Genomic DNA, 24,942 nt, shown 5'->3' with positions numbered 1-24,942 from the left:
TGTAAGAATACTTAATTGATGACCACTGAGACTGCTAATAAGAATAAAATTAGAAAATTCTAAAAGAGAAAGCCTAGCTGATTCACTTAGCTCTGCATAACTTATTTTGCTTAATTTAATACAGCATCTATGATGGCTTTATTCTAAGCAAAGTTGTCAGCTGGTGTCTTCTAAGAATTCTGTTACTCCGCCTTTGGTCCAAATGGAGAACTGGCCATTTTTAAGGTGACGCTCTTGCTCCTTTCTTGAATATGTCTCTGGATATAATTTTTCTATTCCTTATTCCTTATTTACTTTGAAATCCTCCACCTGTCTGAACATGATATTTTGACACGTAATTAAATATTACATGTAAAAATTAACCATTTTGTCCAAGAATTTAATTTTCCTCAACCTTCCTTTTTGTTATTGTTCAATGCCCGTGCAAAGGGCCTGTTTACAACACCCAGACTCTTCACAGAGGCCAATCCAGACAGGCTCAGCTCAGTTTGCTGGCAGGTGTATCCCAGTTACTGGCACATCTGGTTTCTCTTCGCGTAGAAAAGTTTGCCAGTCCACCATCATCTGCTTTGGGTCTTGGCTGGAGTTACCCCAGAAAAGGCTATGGGGCATGGGGGAACACCCATTCGCACTCCTAATTTGTAAATTGTAGTCATAAAATCAGAGGAAAATGCATATCTGCCACTCACTAATTTGCACACCAGTTTTATAAATCTAAATCTGTTTTAAAAAGAGGCAACTTAAAGAATACCTTTATACGTGTCTATGTGACTATTTCCCCAGACTTCAAAAATGCTGGCCTTGGCGATTTGCTCATTGTTTTTAAAAATCACATCCTTTTCATTCGATCAATACACATTTACTCAACCCCTACTATGAGCCATCACTGTAACCCTGGCTTTATCCTTCCCAAAAGAAAGCAAAGGGCCTTATTCAGTGGGTTTAAGGCAGCAATAAGTACATGTCAATTTATGCTTGAGTGTTCTAGTCAGTTTTAAGATAATCTCTCTCATACACCAGGGGAAAAAAAGGGAAGGGACATCTACTATGTGTCAAACACCAAGCCAAGAACTGCATGGATGAATGCTGCAGAGCTCTTAAGCCTCTTGAGAACTAAGGGAGGGTATTTACTCTTCCTGTTTTATGGGCAAGGATGAAAAGCTTTGATGAGCTTGGTAACCATTCAAGGTCATTTCTCAAACGACATTCTTAGCTATGTTCTTAGCAGATTCACCACAGCAAAAAGCTACCAACATGATTCTAGAACTTGAACTCAGATCTGAGGACCTCCAAAATAAAAACTCAATGCTGACTGTTTCTGGTATTAATTTCACAACACCAAGATGCTGTAAATTTCTCTGGATTGAAAAACTGCTTGAGTACAGCTATTCTGTGTCGCTGTAAATTCCTTTGTGAGGAAAGAGCCCTTAAAATCATGCATTCCCTAGGCCAAGTATATGTGAGTAAAATCTATCTTTCCTCACCTCAAAAATTTTATATTAAGATGAAGAAAATTTTGCTATAACCTTCCCAATTCCTCAATATTATAAAGTAAAAGTCTGTAATTAACCTCACGATGTTCTAGAAAATACAAATCAAGATAATCCTCTGGTTTTGATAATATTTATGTTCCTTTATTTCCTTTACCTTAAGAAATTAAGGATATCATGAATATTAGAGAAAAGAAAAAAAAACACTGAAAAAATTACTCTTCTTAAGCATAATTATCTCCAGATATAATTCATGGTAAGACTACTTCTTTTCTCTTATATCTTATATTCTAACTCTTAATTTGTCTTCATTTAATGCAAAAGAATTAATGGGCTTCCTTTAATACTTCTCTGCTTATTTTAAAGCTTTCTTCCTCTAGCTTTAGGTAATAAGTCTTTAAAATCCATGGGCTATTTTACTGTTCTAGATTGTGTCTCTTAATTTAGGTAGAGCATTGTTATTTTCAAATTCCAATAGCAAACACAAAGAGAAGATTTACACTTGGCAAAATAATTAAAGCTAGACATTATATAAGTAGAAAATAAAACTTGAAATGACCAAAAAGCCCACTTTTTGCTTGCATCACAATGCTCACGGTGAAAATAATAGATTTTTCAGAAAGCAGGTCCTCTCTAGCAACAATTCAACAAATGCATGTAGATGTACATCTGTGAAATAAATCTGCCACAGATGCTGCACCTGGAAATGAGGTCTCTAACAGGAAGCCATTTATTATCACAATACATTATATCTATAATCTATAGAGACCCCCACCCTTTAAAACACACACACACACACACACACACACACACACACACACACAAAACCCTAGCTTGGAAATTTGAAGGACTCTAGTTCACTTGAAAAAAAAAAAGGATGATGAAAAGTTGATTGGAGTATAATTCTTACAAAACTGCAAGCCATAACATGTAGTTTAAAAGACAATGTATACATGCTTTTACAGCTTAATTTCCTTGCATTTGTACTTAAGAATGAGACTAACTTTACCCCGTGTCTAAATTAATCTCTAGAAGTAGCTAAACTATGTAAACCTTAGGTTTTTAAAGCAGTGTTGTGATTAAAATCGCCCTTGGAGACCTTAACTGCCTACCCATTCCAGTATGATCAGGAAGAAATGAATGTAAATTTCTTTTTCTCTGAGAGTTCCCTACTCTTGAGCATCACAATGTGATGTAAACTTAAATCTCTTATGTACTTCTAAGTAGTGCAGGGAAGATTCTGGAATACAGCACTGCTCTCAGAAGCTGTCTCACTGTGGAGCTTGCTGCATGTCTAGATCTCTTTTGATGATCTCTTTTTAATGAAGTTTTTGGTCCCGTCAATATGATTGCATTTTCTAAGCAGGAAAGAAAATTGCCCATATCCAAAGTACAAAACCAATAGAAATTAGAAAAACTCCAGATTCATCTTTAGTTTCCTCCTTCCACCTCCTTCTACTCTCCTTTTGGGCTGTGGTTACACAGAGCTCTTAATATCCACTGCCACTGCCCACCTCTCTGCCCCCACCCCCACCCCCAAAGGCCTGAAATCAGAATCTGGGGAGGGAATCTGGGCCATGGCAGTGTCCAGGGCTGAGGAAAACTAGCCATCCAGTCTCACAGCTGGCCCTTGCTCAATGTACGTCAGCGCAAGACACTTGTACAGGTCCTAACACTCAACTTCAGTCAGATTAAGTGTCAAAAAGAGAAGTCAGAAAAAAGTTTCTTCCTTTGCTGATGTTCCTAATTTGTCACCTTTATCATTGTATCTATACATGAAATAACTATATAAAGCACCTTAAAATAAGAATTCCTTCACCAAACTATTCTATGTAGAATTATATAAAATATCTTAACCTGTGAAAACACAGACCTATATGAAGTGAAAAAATATGTTAAAATACAAAATTAATATGACTATTCTCAAGTTAAAGGCTAATTTGGAAATGATGTAACTCCTAGCTACTGCTAGAAACCTTTTCGTCTTATATTACACACTTAAAGTTAGTCAGTACCCAAATGCCTTAGCCAACCTCATTCATTTTCATCAAGAATTCACAGTACCAAGGGCAGAATCCCAAAATACGCAGAAGACTGTATCTCACAATGATATGTCCTTAAAAAAATGAACTCAACACTTCTTTCTGTGTGATATTTCACTGCCTCTCGTCTAGCTAATATAAGTTCGTTACCCAGTATGCTAAGTTGATTATTCCAGAATTTTTCCAAGCAAAAAGTTAGGCTGATGAGGATTTCCAGGGTCATCATCCATTTCCCTTTTTGAAAGAAGGTTCTAAATGTGCCCTTTTCCAGTCTTCAGGCACCTCATCAGTCCTCCACGAGTTCTCAAAAATGATATCTAGCGGTTCTGTGATGACTTCGGCCAATTCATTAAGAACTCTAGGATGCCAGCCATTGGGACCTGTGGATTTGAACATATCGGGGTTATTTAGGTTCTCCTTTACCCATTCTTCCCCTAGTCCATCACGGATTCCTGCTTCAATTTCTAAGTCATACTTGTCCCTTTCTGGTTACTACGTGGACTTCGGAAAACGAGCTTTAAGTCCCTGCTTTTTATCTATCAATTTTCTCTTTGAAGCTAATAAGAGAAGAAAGTATTTTATTCTTCTCAAGCCTAAGCATTCTGTACAAAAAAAAAAAAAGGTCTGCTTCTCTTTCCTTTTATGTTTCCTATAAGAAAAGGAAAGTAAAACAAATTAAAGTATATCTTATAATAGTGTGCATTCCTAAATCACATCACTCAGTTCTACATTCTGGCAGCTTTAGTCATAGAGTAACAGTTAACATACTGCAAACCATTTCAAAGGCTACCTAGCTCGTGCTCAGAAGGTACATATCTACCCAGCCTGTCTGCGCAGTGCTAATTCAAAATGCACCTTCCGAAATAAAAAAAGATTCACCATCCTCTTTAATCATAATCATTTGTCAGCATAAACAGTAACTTTTTCACATAGGCCTTTAAAAAGCACAGTTGTGAGTGAGCTGAAAAAAGACGAAAAAGGATTTCTTACGAGGCAGTAACCTAGTAGAATTCATCCGCTATTGTGTGGTCATCTGCATCAGTGTTTTGGGATTGATATTACAACAATTATCTCCAAGCTCTGAGCTCTGTTGACAGTTTTAACCCCTTCATAGTCACTACGATTCCTCCAAAATTGAAAGACAGCAACAGATTACAATTTCCTGCCCATCTGTCACGGTTTTTCCCTGGGCCAAGAATCCCTTGACAGATCGAGAATGGACAAAGGAGAAGAAGGAAAAAAAGAGTGCAAAGGAAGAATGAGGATGCCTGGGTCTCTCCCATGACTTCTGATATGACAGGCAGACGACGCTGCTTAGATGCAACTAATTTACTTGTTGTTTTTTAACTGGAAAAGCTTTTGGAAGACGTTGAATCAATTTTGCTCTCTTTTGTTCTTGTTTTGTCTTGTTTTCCTAGTCTATATCTCTCCAGTGGTACCCCTAGTTTTATCTCTTGCAGAAAAAATCATATTGCTGGCATGATTAGACTTTTAAAAAACGATTCTGCACATTTCTCTGGGGTATAATAATTTGTTTCAGCATGTGCCATCTTCACCTCTGCTCAAACAGCCACCAGCTGATGGCAATACGTTACCTAAGATGTCATTATCATTAATTATTTTGGGTAATATCATCCGGCAGTTCTGTCTAAACGGATAGAAAGTACTACTGGCCATGCTCAGGAAGTTTCCTTCTCCAGAGAATCAAGCTGTTTTCAGGTCTTTTTGCCCCTGTAAGACCAAGTAATAATAACGTACTACTCACTAATATATTCACAGTCACTCAAATAAACCCATATCCAAGCCAATCAATGCCTCTATGAAAATCAAACTGCTGTTATAAAATGTGTAAATGTAATGTTTAATCTGTCTTGACAAACTAAGTTGTTTTTTGAGGGGGGAGTGAGGGGAAGTTACATTAACATGAAGAAGGCAAAACTGTTTAATTTTTAATGCTCTAATAAGTGAATGAATGCAAAGGCATTGCAACAAAAATTATATTTACTATAGAGTGCAAGATAACTTGCTATTTCTATCTGAAAAAACAGAAAGAGCCTCAGGTTACAGTGTTAGGGTTACTAAGACCTCAGGAAGACTACGGCTGAATTTCGAAGGGGTCACAAAAGAAGGAGGCAGCATCTTGAGGACGTTCTTATTAAATCGAAAGATTCTCAGAGGTCTGTACCTCACCTGATTCAACTCTGCCTGAAGTCAACGAGATGACCTTGCCTACCGTTAAAGGTCATTTTATTCCAGGAACCAATGGAAATAAAGTAAACACCTTTGGACAGACTATCATCTAGTAAACGCCGACACCCTCCACACTAAACTCATCTAAAGATGTGGTCCACGAAGTCATTCACAAACCTAGCATCAAGCTAACAGCCTCCGAAACCTCTTGTGCCTTTAGTTCAACAAAAACAAATCGCATTCATTAAACAAGCCCAGCCCTGCAATTTGCTAGTTTTCATTCTTTCAGGGAGAGGGTGGGAGGCAGACAAACAGGATTTCCGCAGCTGGGTCATGGAGAGTTTCAAGATGTGAGAGCGGTCGCAGAGAACAGTAATTAGCCGAGCACATGTTGCTCCATGATCATAGGAAACATTAGTAATTTCCCTGCTAGCAAGGCTCCTTGGAGCTCTGGCGCCTGGCATGCATTGTGACATCCCAGATCCTGCTCCTTACAGACTCCAGTCTTCAAGCAGAAAAGAAATGAACAGATGTTTACAACTCTGACCAGCTTTAAGCAGATAACTGCTAAAAATACGCCTTATGGGCAAAACAGGCGATGCCAGTCCAGCCTCATTTCACAGAGCTGCTCCTACCACCTCACATTTTTTCATTTTCCCCTTAAATAATCCAGCGTACTCCTACAAAGAAAAAAGCCCTTTCTTCACTCCGCCAAGAAAAATAACAATCTGTTTATAAGCGTTTACAGCCTTCTTTGGATATAGGACTAGGATGACTTACAAAATCATGAAAGGAATTGCCTCAGATCTGGTCCTTTCTCAAAATTCATGAAAGTCAACCTCTGGACCAATAAACAGCAAGTTCTATTTTTGGTTCTACTAATGCTCCTGAACTTTTCCTGTTCTTAAAGACAGAGTTTGTAAAAACTGAATGCCAGCAGTTGATAATAAGCCAAATTATCTATTTCTAAGGAAACATTACTAAAAGGTTTATACCCTAGTTGGCCTAATTCTTCCCTGACCTGCCTTTGAGATCACTCTCAGAGAGTTCTTACATCAGGGCCATGTACACCTAATTCTTGGGCTGAACTGTGACTTTCTCAGTTTTATTTGTTCTAGGCTCTTAAGGGGGATGGGACGCGGGGAAAGTCTTTTATTTCACAGATATTTGGCAATTCTAATCTGTGTTAGAGTTCCAATCTGAGAAACAGAGGGGGTGGGCGGGGGCACAGAAAAGTGATTTAAGGAATAAAGAAACTATTATCCTGTGGTTAAAAATTAAGTTTTATGAGACTACTTTTTTTTCTGATTGTTAAGTGACTTCAAGTCTGTTACTGTTTTTAGCTTGTGATTTTCCCCCTAATTAAAACATAATCAGATTTATATGCAGGCTAAACCATTTAGAAGTTATTTCTCTATTGTGATATTATTTTAAAGAATGTAGCTCCACTGCAGATGTAGAACCGATAAAGTCTCCACATTTGGTGGCTGGGATAAAAAATAAAATAAAACTGGTGACTGTACAATATTAGCCCATGCAATTTCCTTAACAATGGAAGGGAGTGACTGACTCATAGGAAAAAATTAATAAAGAATAATGGTACAAATGTTGCCTTCTCTCCTCCTGGAGGGCACAAGGCCCACAGATCTGATCCCTTGGGTGGTTGGTGATAAGACATAAGATTCTTTTTACCACATGACTTTCTCAACATTCAGCCATGTCACACTACCTATCATTATGGCCAAGGAAGGTTGGTAATTTGCTAAGAGACCAGGAAGGTGGGGGTTTGGGGGGTGGGGTGTAAATACAGCCTCATTTTAACTGTAAACTTCTCCAGAGGCAGAAACCACATCTTACACTTCTTTATCTCTGCCTCAGGAACATTATATAGCATGTCACACACTGCTCCTGCTGATTGATACAACTGTCCACAGTATAATTTTTACATACCATTTCTCAGTAAACTAACCTGCTACTGAGAGATGTTTTTGTAATTTATTTATTCATTTCTTGGCTGCTTTGGGTCCTCATTGCTGCGTGTGGGCTTTCCCTAGTTGCAGCGAGCAGGGGCTACTCTTTGCTGCGGTGCACGGGCTTCTCATTGCAGTGGCTTCTCTTGTTGCCGAGCACCGGCTCTAGGCATGAGGGATTCAGTAGTTGTGGCACGCAGGCTCAGTAGTTGTGGCACACGGGCTTAGCTGCTCCACGGCATGTGGGATCTTCCTGGACCAGGGATGGAACCCGTGTCCCCTGCACTGGCAGGCGGATTCTCAACCACTGCGCCACCAGGGAAGTCCCCGCTATTGAGAAATTTTAGTCTGGCAAGTCAGGTAGGAGTATAGTTTTCTTTGCCTACACAACAGACAAAAAAACATCAATATGTTCACTAAACCCATCTGTATCTTCATGGTCATCTTGCAGTTCCTCGAAAGGCCTATGAGGGGTGACTCTCAGCTGCTGGGAAGGCTGAGGCTGCCTCCCAGACCCCAAGAGGCTGGAGGATGCAAAGTTATGTCACACGATGAGCTGGCATATATGGCCTTTTTTTTCTAAAGGAGTCTTACAGGGTAGCTTTCCTAGGAATTCTATAGACTAGAAAAATGTTTGGCCAGCTCCAGAATAATCCACGAATATTTTCTTTTTTTGACTTTAAACACAAATACCCAGATGCATTATAAACCATTCTGTGCACCTACCCTGTCTTCATCTGCGGTGTGTCCTTGGTAAGTACTGATTTGCTATCTAATTCCTGGAACAAATTAAACAGTTTATAATAAACCACACTGCTTCTCACCACCTTCTCTGGACCCACAAGAGTTCTAAGCTTCACTCATGACTAAATCTGCAGGTTTTCAGCAAATGGAAAGTATACTGGAAAGGATGGAAATTTTCCTACCCCTTTTTATTCAGAAAACTCTCAGGAACAAATTCAGAGGTTAAAAGACAAATGCATCTTTGTTTATGCTCTCCTCAGGGCATGAACCGATTTTACAGTTTTTCCAACTGAATAGCTATGTAAATTCCCGATTTCTTAAAAACACTTTGTTACAGTCATCCTTGGCATATTCTGAATATGCTAAATTCCCCCACCAGACTGCGGTCTGCAAGGGGCAGCAAATTCCAGGAGACCATGGTTCACAGACCTGGGACCTGCTCACTGCCCAGTGTTGGGTCATGTCTTATCTCTACCAGGGAGAAATTATCAAGAGTTTAACTGCTGGGACTTCTGAACTATTCTTCAACAATTCTATAATAATTAACAGCTGGTCACAACATGAAGCTAGGGCTAGGTCACCACACTTTCAAGAAGCTTAATAGTACAGTTAAGGAGACAAAATAGTAGCTGGAGGGGACAATGCTTTTAAGAACAAAGAGGGATTCTGGGCATGTTTACAGATGGCGTGGAAGGATTCCATGGAGAAGACCAAGTGCAAGAAAACAACAGGATCATTATGGACCATAATTATGACTAGTGCCAAGAGTAGATACCCAGAGGAGGGATTAGTCTTAGAGGGGAGAGGGGTAATTCCTAGTCAGTAACTGAGGAAGAAGAACAGATGGGTGAAGATGCCAACACACTTTGAGATGAAGGAGAGAGCGAGGGAGGTGGCTTAAGTGCAACAGAGTTGCAGTTCTCAGTAATGACCTAGCCAAGGTCATCTGCAGAAGGGGAGGTGACAGGGGCAAGGGTAGAGTTTCAAGGTGCCCAAAGGCGGCATGGGGGGCCTGAAACAGCCACCAAGGGAACTGTGACATGAAATCAGTTCCACGGCTGCAAGAAGGCAGATTCAGCTGGGCTAGACCCCACGGAATTACAGTGAAATAGGCTTTCAGAGTTTCTCTGTATTATGCTCCAACTCTCCAAATACCACCCAAAATAGTGATCAAGACACATGCCTAGAAATGCACAATAGAAGTCCGGAACAGAAATAATGATAAAGGCTGGAGTATGCTGAATACAAATGTTTTGCCTTCAGGTACAGCTAGAAGGCATATCTGTCTGATAGGTGTTTTGATGAAACAGTACCACTGATGACTATCTTGGTCTGTTTGGGCTGCTAAAACAGAATACCACAGACAGGGCGGATTATAAACAATAGAAATTTATTTCTCACACTTCTGGAGGCTGGGAAGTCCAAGATCAAGGTGCCCAGAGATTCAGTGCCTGGCGAGCCCATCTTCCCGGTTCACCATCTTCTAACTGGGTTCTCACAAGGCAGAAGGGGCCTCTTTTATAAGGGCATCAATCCCTTCCTGAGGGCTTTACTCTCATGACCTAATCACCTTCCAAAGGCCCCACCTCCAAACACCATCACATTGGGGATTAGGTTTCAACATATGAATTTTGAGAGGACTCAGACATTCAGTCTACAGCATCATCTGTCTCTAAACAGGCTCACTGGCTGCCCATTTAAGGGCTTCTCACCTCTCTGTCCCTCCCTGTCTCCTCTCTCATCCACCTACTCACAGTAACATCATCCTTTATTATGTACTAATGGTATTTGAAACCACCGTGAACACTAATCTGCTAACTCTTATTACAATTATCACCAACGTAATTGCCATTAACAGTAGGTTTACAGTACATACTACGATTATGATTACCTGCCAACCCTGGCAACAGTAAACAGCTACTAATAGAAACTGCACGAACTTCTTCTGTGCCAGGCACTGTGCTGAAGACACAGTATATTTACACATAATCTCCTTTACTTCCTACCACAAGCCAGCGTGATGGCCATCATGGACTCGGTTCTACAGATGGGGAATGTGAGGTTTTAAAATGTAGATACCCTGAAAGGGTCGCCACTTCCCCAACCGGGGATGGCATCAGTGCCCCCTGCAGTGTAAGCGTGGAGTCCTAACCACTGGATTGCCAGGGAATTCCCCCCATCATTTTTGATTGGGAATGTACAGTAGTTAAATAGCATCCCCCAAGATTCACATCCACCTGAAACCTCAGAATGAACTTGGAAATACAGTCTTTGCAGATGGTGTAAGCTCTGGAGGTGAAAATCATCCTGGATTGAGCGTGGGCCCTAGATGCAGTTACTGGTGTCCTTTTAAGAAGAGGAGAGGACACAGAGAGACACACACAGAGAAGAAGGCCACGTGAAGACAGAGGCTGACAGCAGAGTGATGCAGCTACAAGCCCAGTAATGCCAGGAGCCACCAGAAACTGGGCGGGACAAGGAAGAATTCTCCCTTCCAGGCTTTGGAGGGAGCATGGCCACACCCAAACTGTGATTTCACACTTCTGGACTCCAGAACTGAGAGAATAAATTTCTGTTGCTTTAATACGCTCAGTTTGTGGTGCTTTGTACAGCAGCCCTTAGAAACTAATATGAAATCCTTTCACACAAATACATAATTTCTCAAATGCTCTCAGGAGTATTTTTAATCACTTCATCATTTTTAGCAGTACATCCAAATGTGATTTTAGGCAAAAGGTATTTTATTTTTATTCAGGATAGGAAGTGTTTTGTATAATGCTCACTCACATATTATATTTAATGTCATTCATAATAAATAAGAAAATTTTAACTTTGTCCTATTAAATAAATGATGCAAGCTGTTTAATAATGTAAGAAAAATATGATTTATAAAAAATACATTAAAAACTATATACTGTTTACGCATGGCCTCCACCTATATTAAGATGCAAACTGAGATTTAACTATCTCCTACAGCATCAGAAAGTAGAAAATAATCAGCAACTGGGATGACTGTTTTCATTTTGCTTGATGTCCACTAGTTCATTTACTTGAATATTTATGACTTGCTTTAAATTGCAAGACAAGAGAGACGGTTTGGGTGACTATTTGTAAGCATTTCTCTATAAGTAACACACTATATATGTGGACATTTTTATTTCCAATAAGTTAAAATTGAAGGTAAATGCCAGTATTTTTCTATTTTGATATCAGTTATTCAAGAATGAGAGTTTAATGTGCAATGTAAGCATATTTGAGCTATATAAGGTTTTCATTTTACAGAGGCAATTATTTAAATAATTTTCATTGATGTACTTAAAGATATGTAATGAAACAGTTGCTATTCCCAGCCTGGAAAACTTTTGACTGACAGCTCAGAAACCTCCAGCTAGAATGGTAATGTTCTATATTAGCAGTTCTCAAACATTTGGTTCCGGGAGCCATTTTCATTTTTAAAAAACAATGAGAGGACTTCCTTGATGGCTCAGTGGTTAAGAATCCGCCTGCCAAGGCAGGGGACACGGGTTCGAGCCCTGCTCTGGGAAGATTCCACATGCCACAGAGCAACTAAGCGCGTGTGCCACAACGATTGAGCCCATGTGCCGCAACTACTGAAGCCCACATGCCTAGAGCCCATGCTCCACAATAAGAGAAGTCACTACAATGAGGAGCCTGGAGCCCGCGCACCACAATGAAGAGTAGTCCCTACTCTCAGCAACTAGAGAAGGCCCGTGTGTAGCAACCAAGACCCAACACAGCCAATAAATAAATAAAATTAAAAAAAAATTTAAAAACCAACCAAACAAAAACAAAAACAATGAGGAGTCCAAAGAGCTTTTGTTTGTATGGATTATAACTATTGATATTTACTATATTTGAAACTGCAACTGAGAAAGTATTTAATTCATTTAAAAATTAAAATAGTACATGCATCACATGTTAGCATAAATAACATTTTTTATAAAAAATAAATATATTTCCCCCCAAATTAATAATAAGCATGGCACTGTTTTTCATTTTTGCATATATCTCTTTAATGGTTAGCTTGATAAACTACTGAATTTTCATATCTTCCACATGTGAACTGTGACAGTATGTTGTTTTAGTTGAAGTATATGAAGAAAATCTGTGCCATACAGAAAAAGGAAAATATTTAAATAGCTTTTTTAGATCATTGTAGATATTCCTTTGATACCATGCCAAAATTTGACAACATACAGTTTCTTGTTAGTTACAATGTGAAATCTGAAAAAATATCAATGAACTTTTTGTACTCCATCAACTACATGAAAATCTTTGTCTTCTGTTATTAACAGATATCTTCTCATACGTGATTTGGTAACATAATGCATTAATCATTTGGAAAATATTGGGTTCCTGAGTTATGCAAATCTTCTAAATGTTAACACATCATCACCATTCAAATCAAAAAGTAACATTTGTTACTATCACCACTCAGCTTATCAAAAAAGCCTTGAAGTCTTGGAAAACTAAGTTCACTGTGGCAGACACAGGGTTTTTTACCGTAATTTTTACTTAAATATTCAAATTTTACCATTAACAAACATTGTCCATTGTTTCTCTTGAAATACTAGGTTGACTTTATTCACTTTCAAGAAGTTTATCTGCCAAATACCCAATAAGTAATCATAGTTTGTTCCTCAGTTGTTCTAAGTGAAAATGTCATTCCATGACTAAAGCAGCTAGTTCAGCTGGTAACTCAAACAACAGCCTAAGTGGCTGGTGAGGAGACAAGGTTCACGTACACTTCCATTTGCAACAGAAGTCTTTGTGAGTAGCTCTCATTTTGTCACACAGAATTTTTTTTTTTAATGTATTCAAAAGTTGAGATTTAGGGACTTCCCTGGCAGCGCAAGTGGTTGAGATTCCGCCTGCCAATGCAGGGGACACGAGCTTGATCCCTGGTCCAAGGAGGTCCCACATGCCAGGGAGCATCTAAGCCCATGCGCCACAACTGCTGAGCCTGTGCTCTAGAGCCCATGAGCCACAACTACTGAGTCCACATGCCACAACTACTGTCCATGCACTACAGAGCCCATACTCCACAACAAGAGAGGCCCATGCACTGCAACGAAGAGTAGCCACCACTCACCATAACTAGAAAAAGCCCAGTGCACAGCAACGAAGACCCAATGCAGCCAATAAATAAATAAGTAAGTAAATAAATCTAAAGAAAAAAAGACCAAAAAAAAGTTGAGATTTAATAAACTTACTAATTTCTACCGCTTCAACAAGGATATTTTAAGGAAATCAGCTATTTTTTGGCATGTGTGCAAGTGAAGAATGCCATAAGCACTAGTGCAGTTTGGTGCCACTACCCTGATTGGCACTAATGTGCTAGCATTTTTAACCCTTTGTGGCGTTTGTGCTACCAATGCAAATGTCCACAAGGTGAAAAAGGCAAATAATGTCAGAGCACTGTTATGAAATAATTATTACCTCACAGACCACTGGGTCTCAGGGACCCCCAGGGATCTGTGGACCGCACTTTGAGAACCACTGTCTAAACCACTCCTAGATGCCAGAGTCAAGGTACAGGTCGCAAAATCAGCACCAGTAGATCTCAGAGCAACTCATCAGTCTGGAATATACTTCTGCTCTTTGAAATGCTAACTCTTTCCTAACAATCGCTCTGTATATACCTCCTGGCTCCCCACCTGCCTCAGCCCTATGAAACTAGAAAGTCTGAATGTAGCCTTCCTGCTGTGAAGGTGAGTTGACTTTCCTCCTCTGGGAAGAGGGTTTGCAAAGACAGCAGTGCTGACTTGGGGGAGTGGAAATGCTTCTCGAAGAGACTGTGCTTGCCAGCCTTGACAAAAGCAAGAGCTTTTGATGTGACTTAGGCAATTTTGATCAAAAATAACCCTTTGTCTCTTGGCGTCCAGACCCGGCTCCCAGAACACTGAAGCGTGGCCTCCACTGGGTCTTTACCTCACTTGCCAAATTGGAATGGGCAGGGGAGCAAGACAACTGTCATAATCCTCTTTAGCAATTCCTTGGAAAACACATTTGCATCTTTAGTGGCAGCCAGAGTGAAGCACTCACGACTCAGGGGATCTGTGCTGTTTTCCATTACTCTACCTTTTCTCTGGTTTTGGTAGGGGAAAGAGGGACATTTTCAAATGCCTCAAGAAAGCCACAAGCTCTGATGGCATCATTCTGGGTCTTAAGGACCATCAGCTAATTGCTTTAAAGAAACAGTACTTATGAAGTCATCTGAATAATCCTCAAGATGCTGGTCTTGTCCAAATGAACTCTGAGGACATGTAAATGGGTTACCTGAAGCAGCAAAATATGTAAATAGGACTGAGCTCCATCATACACTGAAGGTCTTTATCACACACACACTTGCTGTTATGACACTTTTAGAAAGTTTGGGAGCAAAGCCCAAATCAAAGGGCTTCACACAGTTACAGTTCAAGGTAGCCTAATGTCATGTGTCCAGAGTGAGCTCAGGGTTGCTCCTTGTGTGTGTGTGTGTGAGAGAGAGAGAGATGCTGAGGGTTGGTGATGGGGTCTACCCACATGGGTCTACCTCCCTGAACCAAACCAGCCTCCAGGTATTCCTCAGCAGTCAGCACATCCCTTTCTTCCCCTGGGGGGAAGCAGTGCAGGGCAAGAGATCCAAGCTCAGACTCTGGAAGGAAACCCCAGGCTTACTACTTCCTGGAGGGTGGCCTTGAGCACGTTACTTAACCTACTGCCTTGTGCTTCAGTTTCCCATCTGAAATGGGAACAACAGAGCTACCTACATTTCAGAGAGTTGTTATGAGGATTAAACGAGCTAATATTTGCAAGACTGTTTAAAAACAGTATCTGGTACAGTGTAAGCCTATGTAAGTGTCTGGATGTTTTTTCTCACACCTACTCCATAAAAGGCATGGAATTCTATTTCTTCGTTCAATCACCAAGTGATATAAACACCCCCCTAAGGAGGCATAGGTACTTAGGCACATCTTCAGAAGAAAAACATAATGGATGTGCGGCAGCATTATTAAGTTAGTCATCCACAAATGTTATTAGAATAAATCATGAATAATGTGTATGCTTTAAGCACTGTCTAGCCATTAACTTTTAAAAATTTCATTTAGCTTTGTGAAGCATGCCCTATAGAACATAACTACCATAGCAGTCGTTCTCAGCTTGCTCAAGCATAAAGACCTCTTTAATTGTTTTAAAACATATGACACCCCTACCCCAGCCACAGGGCATGTGCATGTGTGTGTGCATGCACCCCTCACTCACACACACACACACACACACACACACAAAAGAGAGAGTAACTTCACTATTATAGTCTTCTTACTTTCCTACCATCTTTGAGAAAAATCGTTGCTTTAAAAGTGACCAAGAATTTAAGAATACCTTCAAATAAATTTATACAAAACGGTATTATTTATGTACAGATCCACTGAGGATAGTTGGTACCCAAGTAGGTTCCAAGAGCCTTGTGTTAATTCCTCAAGGATCTGGATTTCTCAGATTAGAAGCCGCTTTCACAGAGGAATGGAATCATCAGAAGCTAAGATTGTGTTCTTTAAGAAATTTAAATATATTAAAATAAAAGTTGATTAACCAAGTGAAAGTCAAACGCCAGGATCCTGACTTTAACACTGAGTGGTCACTCCAGCCTTGCACTGGTTAGTGTATGCCAGGCAAGAAGTATTTCAGTACATATGAACACAGCAGTATTTCAAGAAGCTAAAGGCCAACATTTTTTATGACTTAAATCAGAATAGCTTGCCTTCCTCTCCACACAATCCTCCACAATCGAGCCTTACAATTTTTCATTGTTTACTCCTTCAGGAATCTGACCCACTGCAGCAAAGATGTTAAACAGAGAAGCAGATAATCCCATGTAGTTTCTGCAGGAGCCATGCCTGGTTCCAGAGATAATGGAAAGGACCCAAATTTCCTGGAACTAATACAGACGCATGGAAACATCCCCAAGCAAAAACAGAGAAGCTCAATGGATTGGACAGTTTTCAGACAATTCAAAACTAGGATAACAAGAGATTTCAGAAACCCTCTACTGTTGACAGGAGATTCCCCTGTACGACAAGGAACACAATCCCAAGGGCTGACTTTCTGTCCCTCAGATAAAATAGTATTTAAAATAGGTATAAACGTCTGCTGAAATTACACTTAGGAACAAGTTCTTCAGTTATTTTCTTCTATGCTTCTCATTCCCTTTGAGACCAAATGTAAAATAATCTCTCACATAATTGCATTTTGCTATCACTTTAAAGGCAGAGTTGTTTTTATTTTAGGAAGTGATGTGCAAAATCATGCTATTTGACACTACATTATATTCACAGATCATGCAAGTTAAATAAAGACACCTTGCTGGTTTCTTAATATAGATTCAGCTAAGATTAGTTATGCATCTGCCACCTTAACATTCAGATTGGGGGGAAAAAAGCCTTAGTTAAAAATCACACTTGCATTGGAAGCGCTTAGAATTTCATGGTTCATTTAGGAGCATCACAATCAAGAAGTTAATTATGTCAGAAAAAGAATGGTATCTTTTTAACAACCGAAATTGCATCCCCCTAAATTTCTCTCCCCCACCACCACCAAAGTGGGGCATTTTCCTTAACCTTTATGAGCTTGTTTTCTGACCTATGAAATAAGGAGTGTGATTAGATGATCTTAAGAAACCCTCTGGTTCTATCATGCTGTGATCTTAAGATTTCTAGGGAATAGACTGACAAGGAGGTAAAGGGGAAACAGAGCCAAAATGCTATGGGAACTTGGCCAATTTAGTTCCTCAACGAGGCAATAGTTGCCACGATGCACACATCCCACTGGGCACTGTCAGTGGACTGGCAACTTGGAGCTACCACAGAACAACAGTTTCACCAAAACCTCAACTCCACATTTAACATTTAAACATCTACCTACACAGTTTATTTAATTCATTCTATTAATGCAAGGATCTCTACCATACCTGTTAAAAAACAAAATTCAACTGAGTAAATGTGAAGATCTAATTGGCTTTTAAAATAAATAAAAAATAAACAAGTAAATATTTGCCTAACAAAATGCTATTCAATAAATCACTCAACCTCAAAACAAAAACAAAAACACACGCAAAAAAAAAAAACCAAAAACAAAAATGAAAAAACCATGGATTCCTCCCAACCAAGGTCTGTGTTATGGGATCAGGATGGACTGAGAACTACTGACAGGAAATTAATCTCTGTGGGTAGAGAAGAAAGTCTAATTTTTGGAACAGCAAATCTAACAATAATTTCCAGGCTGAGTAACAAAGTCTTTATGCTTCGCAAATTTCTATAAATGCATAGTATTGAATATAATCCTTTATACCGCTGAATTACTTAAATATTTCACTCTGGTGGCGGATAATGTTTTGACTGGTTCAATTAAACGACGGTCTGACTGGTCCCCCCACCAAACAGAGCCTAAGACAAAAACTTAGGTACAGGTCATTTATTTGGGAATGTGACCCCAGACAGCAGAAGTAGGGGCCAGGGAGACTGAAATACAGAAGAGAAAGCCAACACAAGGATGCACTTGGAGCTGGCCACTCAGTGATGCGGTGTTAGATTCTGTAAGACCTTCAGGGGAGCCTTAGGAAATGCATCTCAGAACCATGCATGTGAGAGAAGAAAGGAGGAACATTTAGACCTCATCTTCTATTACCACTTGTCAACGTTTGCCTCATGGGTGGTAATTTTTCTGCACTTTGTGTTTATACATGGTGAGAGTCTAGTTAGCTCCCCCAGGAGTGAATGACAAAACCAAAGGAGCTCCTGGCTGTAAAGCAAGAAGTGCAGGCTTGAGCCAATGAGCCGTCGGGCTACACCTATGTGCTACCTGTTTAAGCTTGTGCAGAATTGTTCACTCAGCAGTGGGTGGAATCAGAAATAAGGCCAAGATGATTTGAACTGGTGCACACAAGCATCAGGTGTGTGTATGAGTCCAGATGGGCCAGTTCCGCCGCAGTAACAAATGACCCCATGATTTCAATGGCTTACAACAACAAAGGCTTATTTTTTAACTCATGCTACAAATCCAAGGTGGGTCTGCTATAATTCTGGGCCATTTTCTTCACTCCAGAACCAAATCTGACAAATCAGTCTCCATCAAAAAACATAGCCAGTCATTGTGACTTGAGGGAAAATATTAAATTTGTGAACTATGCACAGTTTGATAAAGCTTCTGCCAGGAAGAGATCCATATCACTTCCACTCACCTGTGATTGACCTAAGCATGCCATCTGCCTTAGTTCAAAGGGCTGGAATATATAATCCTCCTGCAGGGAGGGGTAATATAGGAAGGGTGATTTGGAGTACAGTAATACAGTCTATTACTCTATGCTTTCATTTTCACGGGACAAAAGCCAAGGGGAAGAGAACAACTCTCTTTAAGGAATGCTGTGAAAATTCTTTCATAGCACCATTTTTCTTTGAGCACATGGCAATCAATATTTAGGGATATTAAGTCTCAATCAAAGAAAGCACATCTTTTTCCAATGAGGAAAAAAAAGCATGGGGGGATAACCTCATGGGGAAGGATAAGAAACCATCTACTTCCTATGTCGTGAATTTCTTCATTTTATACATGTTGAAATGATTTTAAGAAATCACAAATAAAGTGACTTCTAAGAAAGTTAACAACAGACCTAGCATTCACTTAAATGCTCTGTATTACCACTCCAGGGCAAAGGTGATAGGAAACATAAGTCATCATTCTATATTCAAGTTACCTGAAAAGTATATACATTTTACAGAAAATATCTGTTCCTTTCCTAAACTTAACAACTTAATGTAACAATAAAACAATTTAAAATAACGAGGACATCACTACAGTGACAAGACAAAAATTCAATTTAATTTATTAATAAAGTAAGCATGTTACAGTTAGAGCATTTGATTTACCAGCCAGCCTGCTGACCGGAGATACCGAGTTCTTTGTACAGATTTAAGAACCATCAGAATTTTGTCAGATGCAACAACCAGGAGGGAAGAGGGAAGAGGTTAGATGAGCCTCACTGAAATAAAGGGAGTCCCTATTTGTGAGAGGAAACTGTAACCTCCAAGCCTTGACTTAATTTGATCTCCCTCAGGAGCCAATGAAAAAAGGGTGGCAAACTATTCTATCTGTTTATTCATTCAATCTGTATTTACTGAGCATCCATCCTGTGCACAGCACATTTCTAACCACTGGGCTGCCAGTGAAGAGCCAGGCAGCAATGTCCCTCCCCTCATGGAGTGTACACATTGGGGAGGCAGTGGGGGCTGCAGAGAATAAACAATTACACATGTAAAAAACCAAGATAACTTCAAACTATGGCAGGTCTTTAACAACAGTAAAACAGTGGTTTGATGGTGAGAGGCGAGGTGCCAATCTGTAAGTGGTGGTCTCTCTGAGCAGGCAACGTGTAAGAAAATTATGACACTATTTAAGTAAAGTCACAACCCGGCTGTTGATAACGTTTGGCAACGTTATCCTTTAAGGACTATTGTTACTCTAGAAGATCTTTGAATGGATTTCACCCCCTTTGCTTTCCCTCCAGTTCCCATTTCCCACCAAATCTCTCTCTTAATGGCCCATGACTATATTTTTTCTTGTTTTATTTATTAAATGCACTTTTATGATTACAGAATTAATTTAAAAATAAAGTAAGCCATTTTCTATCCCCATTACCCAAATTAAATTGCTTTTTAAGTATTTTCTATATATCACGAAACCTTTGAAAGAAAATTCATCCTCCCTCCTCACCGACCTCAGCTCCCCCCTCTTCCCCTACCTGCATTTAATTCTTGTAGAAAGATTTCTTACCTTTCAAATCTGCATTTGGGCAGAAATACAGGTTCTGCTAAACAAAAGCTTCCTTTCTAACCTATCCTGGGCAGAAACACGTACAGGAGGCAGAATTCTAAGAATGGTCCCAGTGACTCTTGCCTTTGTCCAAGCCTCTGCCCTTTGGGTAAGGGTGAAACCCATGAATACACAATACATGATGTCACTCCTGTGATTAGGTTACACTGCATGACAAAAGGCAGATTCTTCGGGTTGGCTTAATCTAATCCTAGTCATTTAAAAGCATAGAGTTTCTCTGGCTAGAAAGCAGGAAGACAGAGAAATTGGGAACATGAGAAGGACTTGGCTCACCACTGCTGGTTTGAAGATGGAAGGGCTACAGGAGAAGGAATGCAGTCAGTCTCTAGATGCCCACTGCTAACAGCCAGCAAAGAGACGGGAACCTCGAACCTACAGCTGCAAGGTACTGGATTCTCCCAATAACTTATGACCTTCGGAACAGATTCTCCCCCAACTCCTCCAGATAACAGCCCAAGCTGGCTGATTACCTTGGCTTTGGCCTTATAAGACCCTGAGCAGAGAATGCAGCCAACCTGGCCAGAGTGTTGACCTACAGAACTGTGAGATAACCAATGGGTGTTATTTTTAACCATAAGTTGGTGGGAATTTGTCATGCAGACAGAGAAAACTAATATAACAACTAACCAGATTTATCAACTGAGTGTTCTATTATTAAACAGCTAAATAATGACTCTTCCCCACCTTCAGAATGTGCACCATGAATTCTAATGAAAGGAGGGGACTTTTCTGGGAAAAAAGGGGGAGGAGGGTCAGTGATGGAAAAGTAGGACCCAGTGTGGGACAGACTAATGCCAAAAATATTGTCTCATTTACCCTGCCTGGTTGCAGTGTCACACTTGTGCTGGGCTACCAACTACTCTAAAGGAAGGAAAGAGGCAGAACTGTTAGGATAAACTAAAATGTGTCACGGCACAAGTGACAGGGAACTGGGTACAACCGATTTTCTCATAAATTCTTAGTACATGGGGTGAGGGAGAGAGGGGAAATGATGAAATTGCTTAAACAACATCATGCCTTTCTGGCATTTTTCCAATTATAAATTCACATAATTATATGCAGAGTTCAGAAGCACTGACATTTTGCAGCTGAGGAAACCCTGTGTTCACCTGATGCCCCTTCCTTTTCCTTGCCACAAAAGAAGGCTACCATTTCAGGCTCCCCGACACATATGTTGGGAACATGATGGAGTTCTGGCAAGCGGGATGTAAGTAGAAATAACAGAGACCATTTCCAGACCACGCTCTTAAAAAATACCATGAACTACTCTGAAGTTCTCTTGTCCCAGAAGAGGCCATGTGTTGAGGGAGCCTGGATCTCTGAATCACTGCATGGAAGAGAAACTCCACCAACATACACTGGTCTTTGTTGGAGCCAGAAATAAGTATCTGTTGGGACTTCCTAGGTGGTGCAGTGGTTAAGAATCCACCTGCCAATGCAGGGGACATGGGTTCGATCCCTGCTCCAGGAGGATCCTACTTGCCATGGAGCAACTAAGCCTGTGCGCCACAACTATTGAGCCTGCGCTCTGAAGCCCGTGAGCCACAACTATCGAGCCTGTGTGCTGCAACTAGAGCCCGTGCTCCACAACAAAAGAAGCCACTGCAATGAGGAGCCCACACACCACAATGAAGAGTAGCCCCTGCTCATCGCAACTAGAGAAAGCCCATGCACAGCAATGAAGACTCAACACAGCCATTAAATAAATAATTTTTTTTTAAAAAGTATCTGTTAAGGTTTTGAGATTTGGGATGGAGGTAATTTTCTTATTATAGCACAGCTCAATAATATTCACTTATCCTAAATAACACACATATATTTTCTCATTGGATTTAATTTAACAGGTTTACACAGAATCTCTTTATCTTAGATTTTTCTTGATTTAGTGTAACACCCAAGCATTGCACAAGGACATTAACACAGGAATTTGAATATCAAATTTAATTACTATTACAAGAAACTCACATTCTGACACATCTGATATTTACACTGGATAATTTCTGTCTTACATAAAACTACAATGAGGAGCACACATAAACATGCAAATTTATACATATATATATAATGATTAATAATAGGATAATGACAAACTCCTTCCTGCAATGCCAATTTCAAGTGTACTTACCCTTAACCACACCTCTATCCCCCCCACCCCCACCCCCACATCAGGAGATGGGCCTAGCTCTCTGATCTTTTCAGCCTAATTTAAGCAATCAATGTCAACCTGGAACAAGGACAAGTTTAAAGTGAAAACTAGCATTTGTTTAGCAGGGAGAAGGACTCACAATGAGAAGTCGAATTATTTTCCTGAACATTCAGAAAAGGTGTTAACCATTTATAAATCAGGAGGCAGAATTGAATATACCAGGCCTTCTAATCCAATCACACATTTTGCCATTTACTTGAATTTCAAAAGACCTAAGAAGAGACAAAGGGCTAATACTTATTCTTTAATGTACAAGATTATAATTAACCCAATGCCTGTTTCAAATTTACTATTATCTATTAAAGAATAAATAATTTTACAGCCCTCTAATATAGCTCTTAAGCTTTAAATCACTGACCATAACTAATAAGCAGCTTAATAGCAAGACTATCCTAAATAGAGCTACAGACCGCAATTTCACTGAGCGTAAATCATCATCATTTTTAATGCAAAGGCAACAGCAAATCTCTGTAATTACTGGGCGCATTTTGAATCACTTTTATTATTACTGCACTGGCCCCATTAAAAATCCAAAACACTGAACTGCATGGAATATAAAACTGGAATTATGATACTCTACAAACTCTAATTGAAATCCATAAATTTTCTGCTAGTATTCAGAATTATTTTGTTGCCAAAGAATTTCAGCTATTCAGAATTAACTTTGAAAGCGTTTGCTTTGTCTAGAGCAATAAAGTAAGAGCATTTTACACTGCCAAATTAGGGGGGAGTTGATTTTGGAGCAAAACTATGTGGATGGTTTCTTAATCACTCGGGATTTTACATTTCTAAAGCAAACCATAATATGCAAAAAGAAAAATAGAATAGGAAAATCAAACAGAATATACCATCCACGAAAGGATATCAAATAGTGCACGCCTTCCCAAATCACTGCCATAACCACACTCACCCAATGGGATGTAATGGGGACTACAACAGACCCGGCAACATCAGCATCAATCTCCTTACTAAAGATGACAAGTGGATGTCATGACATTTAAAAAAAGGTAATAATGACAGCATTCTTATTTGTGTGCATGTCAGCAAGGAACACAGGATGGGCCACCAAGCCATTGGGAGGGATGATGATACTATGAACATAACTTCATGTGTAAATTTAATAGCTAATGATTTAACAACTGCCTCGTAGATACATTTCGTAAATACTGGCGTTCACATGAATGCATGTATCTATGTAGATATAGTGTTTACTATTTACATCACATGGCTGAGCATGCAGTGTAATCATCCTATTAAAATTAAATTTCCTATATACTAACTCCTACTAATTTGCCGGATGTCCGCAACAGAGGTTACAGCCCTGCAAAACCAACAATTTTCTTTTAATGAGGTTGTGCCACCATAGGGAGCCTTTTTATAAATTATATGCATTATAATTTTCTCTTCACAGTGTACTGGCATCTGAAGGGCCTTAATCTCCTTTGAGTATCTTATTTTTGAATATACTTTTCTATTACCTTTCAAAAGAGAGGATTTTGCTCTGGCTTGAACAGTTCTTTCCCACTGCTCCCACGTGTTTGCTTATATTTTGTTACATTCTCTTGGAATGCCTCGGTTCCTCCTCCCAACTTATATCTAAACCTGATTCAAATTCCATCCTTTATGCTATAAATTCCCAGATCACCGCATCCTGAAGAATGCATTCTCTTTACTCTAAACTCTTAGTTCATGTAGCAGCCATCCTGCTTTCCCATCTTTGCTGCCTTAGGCTAATACTTCATTTACTCATTTAATATTTCACAAATTTCTGTCTTTTTTTATCAACTGTAAGTTTATCAACAGAAACGTTGCCTTAGTGCTGAAGTATTTTTAAAAACTGTCCATAATTCTCAACACTCTGGAGTTCTGTAATTTTAGGACTAGATGTTCTTTCCCAAGTTATTTAGACCTAAATACTGTATATTCTGGTCATTATATCTAATTTGGCTCCAAGCAAATCGAACACACAAATGGCAAAACAAAGACTCTGACAATAAATTTTATAAACTTAAAATTTTCTCACTTCTGGGTAAGGTCCACTAAGTTCTGTAATTCTAACCTTGCTCTCACTAGAACTTCCTCCAGAGGAGTGAGCAGAGGAAGTTCTCATTTGAAATCATAAAATTGTTTCTAGATGTCAAAATATATACACGTGTTTAAGCAAATCAATGCAAGCCAGGAACTATGACACAGCTTTCAATGAGAAAATAATTTTGCAGCCAGAAAGAATGTGACTTCAAATCTTGATTTTGTCATTCCACAAGCCTGGGACATTGATTCAGTGGTTTAGAAAACCGGGATGGTGGGCGTCCCTGGTGGAGCAGTGGTTAAGAATCTGCCTGCCAATGCAGGCGACAGGAGTTTGAGCCCTGGTCTGGGAAGATCCCACATGCTGCGGAACAACCAAGCCC

General features: G+C 39.6%; 1 protein-coding gene across 1 annotated transcript in view; it reads right to left on the bottom strand.

The window, feature by feature from the left end:
• Positions 1-3,849: 3,849 nt before the first annotated feature.
• SAMD5 (sterile alpha motif domain containing 5) overlaps positions 3,850-24,942 on the bottom strand; it is a 47,237-nt gene continuing 26,144 nt past the window's right edge. The window contains exon 2 of the mRNA XM_057738108.1: positions 3,850-3,912. Within this exon, the coding sequence (XP_057594091.1) occupies positions 3,850-3,912 (63 nt within the window). The remainder of the gene's footprint in view (positions 3,913-24,942) is intronic.

Source organism: Hippopotamus amphibius, chromosome 6 (genome assembly GCF_030028045.1).
Source record: "Hippopotamus amphibius kiboko isolate mHipAmp2 chromosome 6, mHipAmp2.hap2, whole genome shotgun sequence".
NCBI classification, from domain to species: Eukaryota; Metazoa; Chordata; class Mammalia; order Artiodactyla; family Hippopotamidae; genus Hippopotamus; species Hippopotamus amphibius.
The sequence above is the reverse complement of the archived record's forward strand: the minus strand, read 5'-3'. Positions and strand labels throughout refer to the sequence as shown.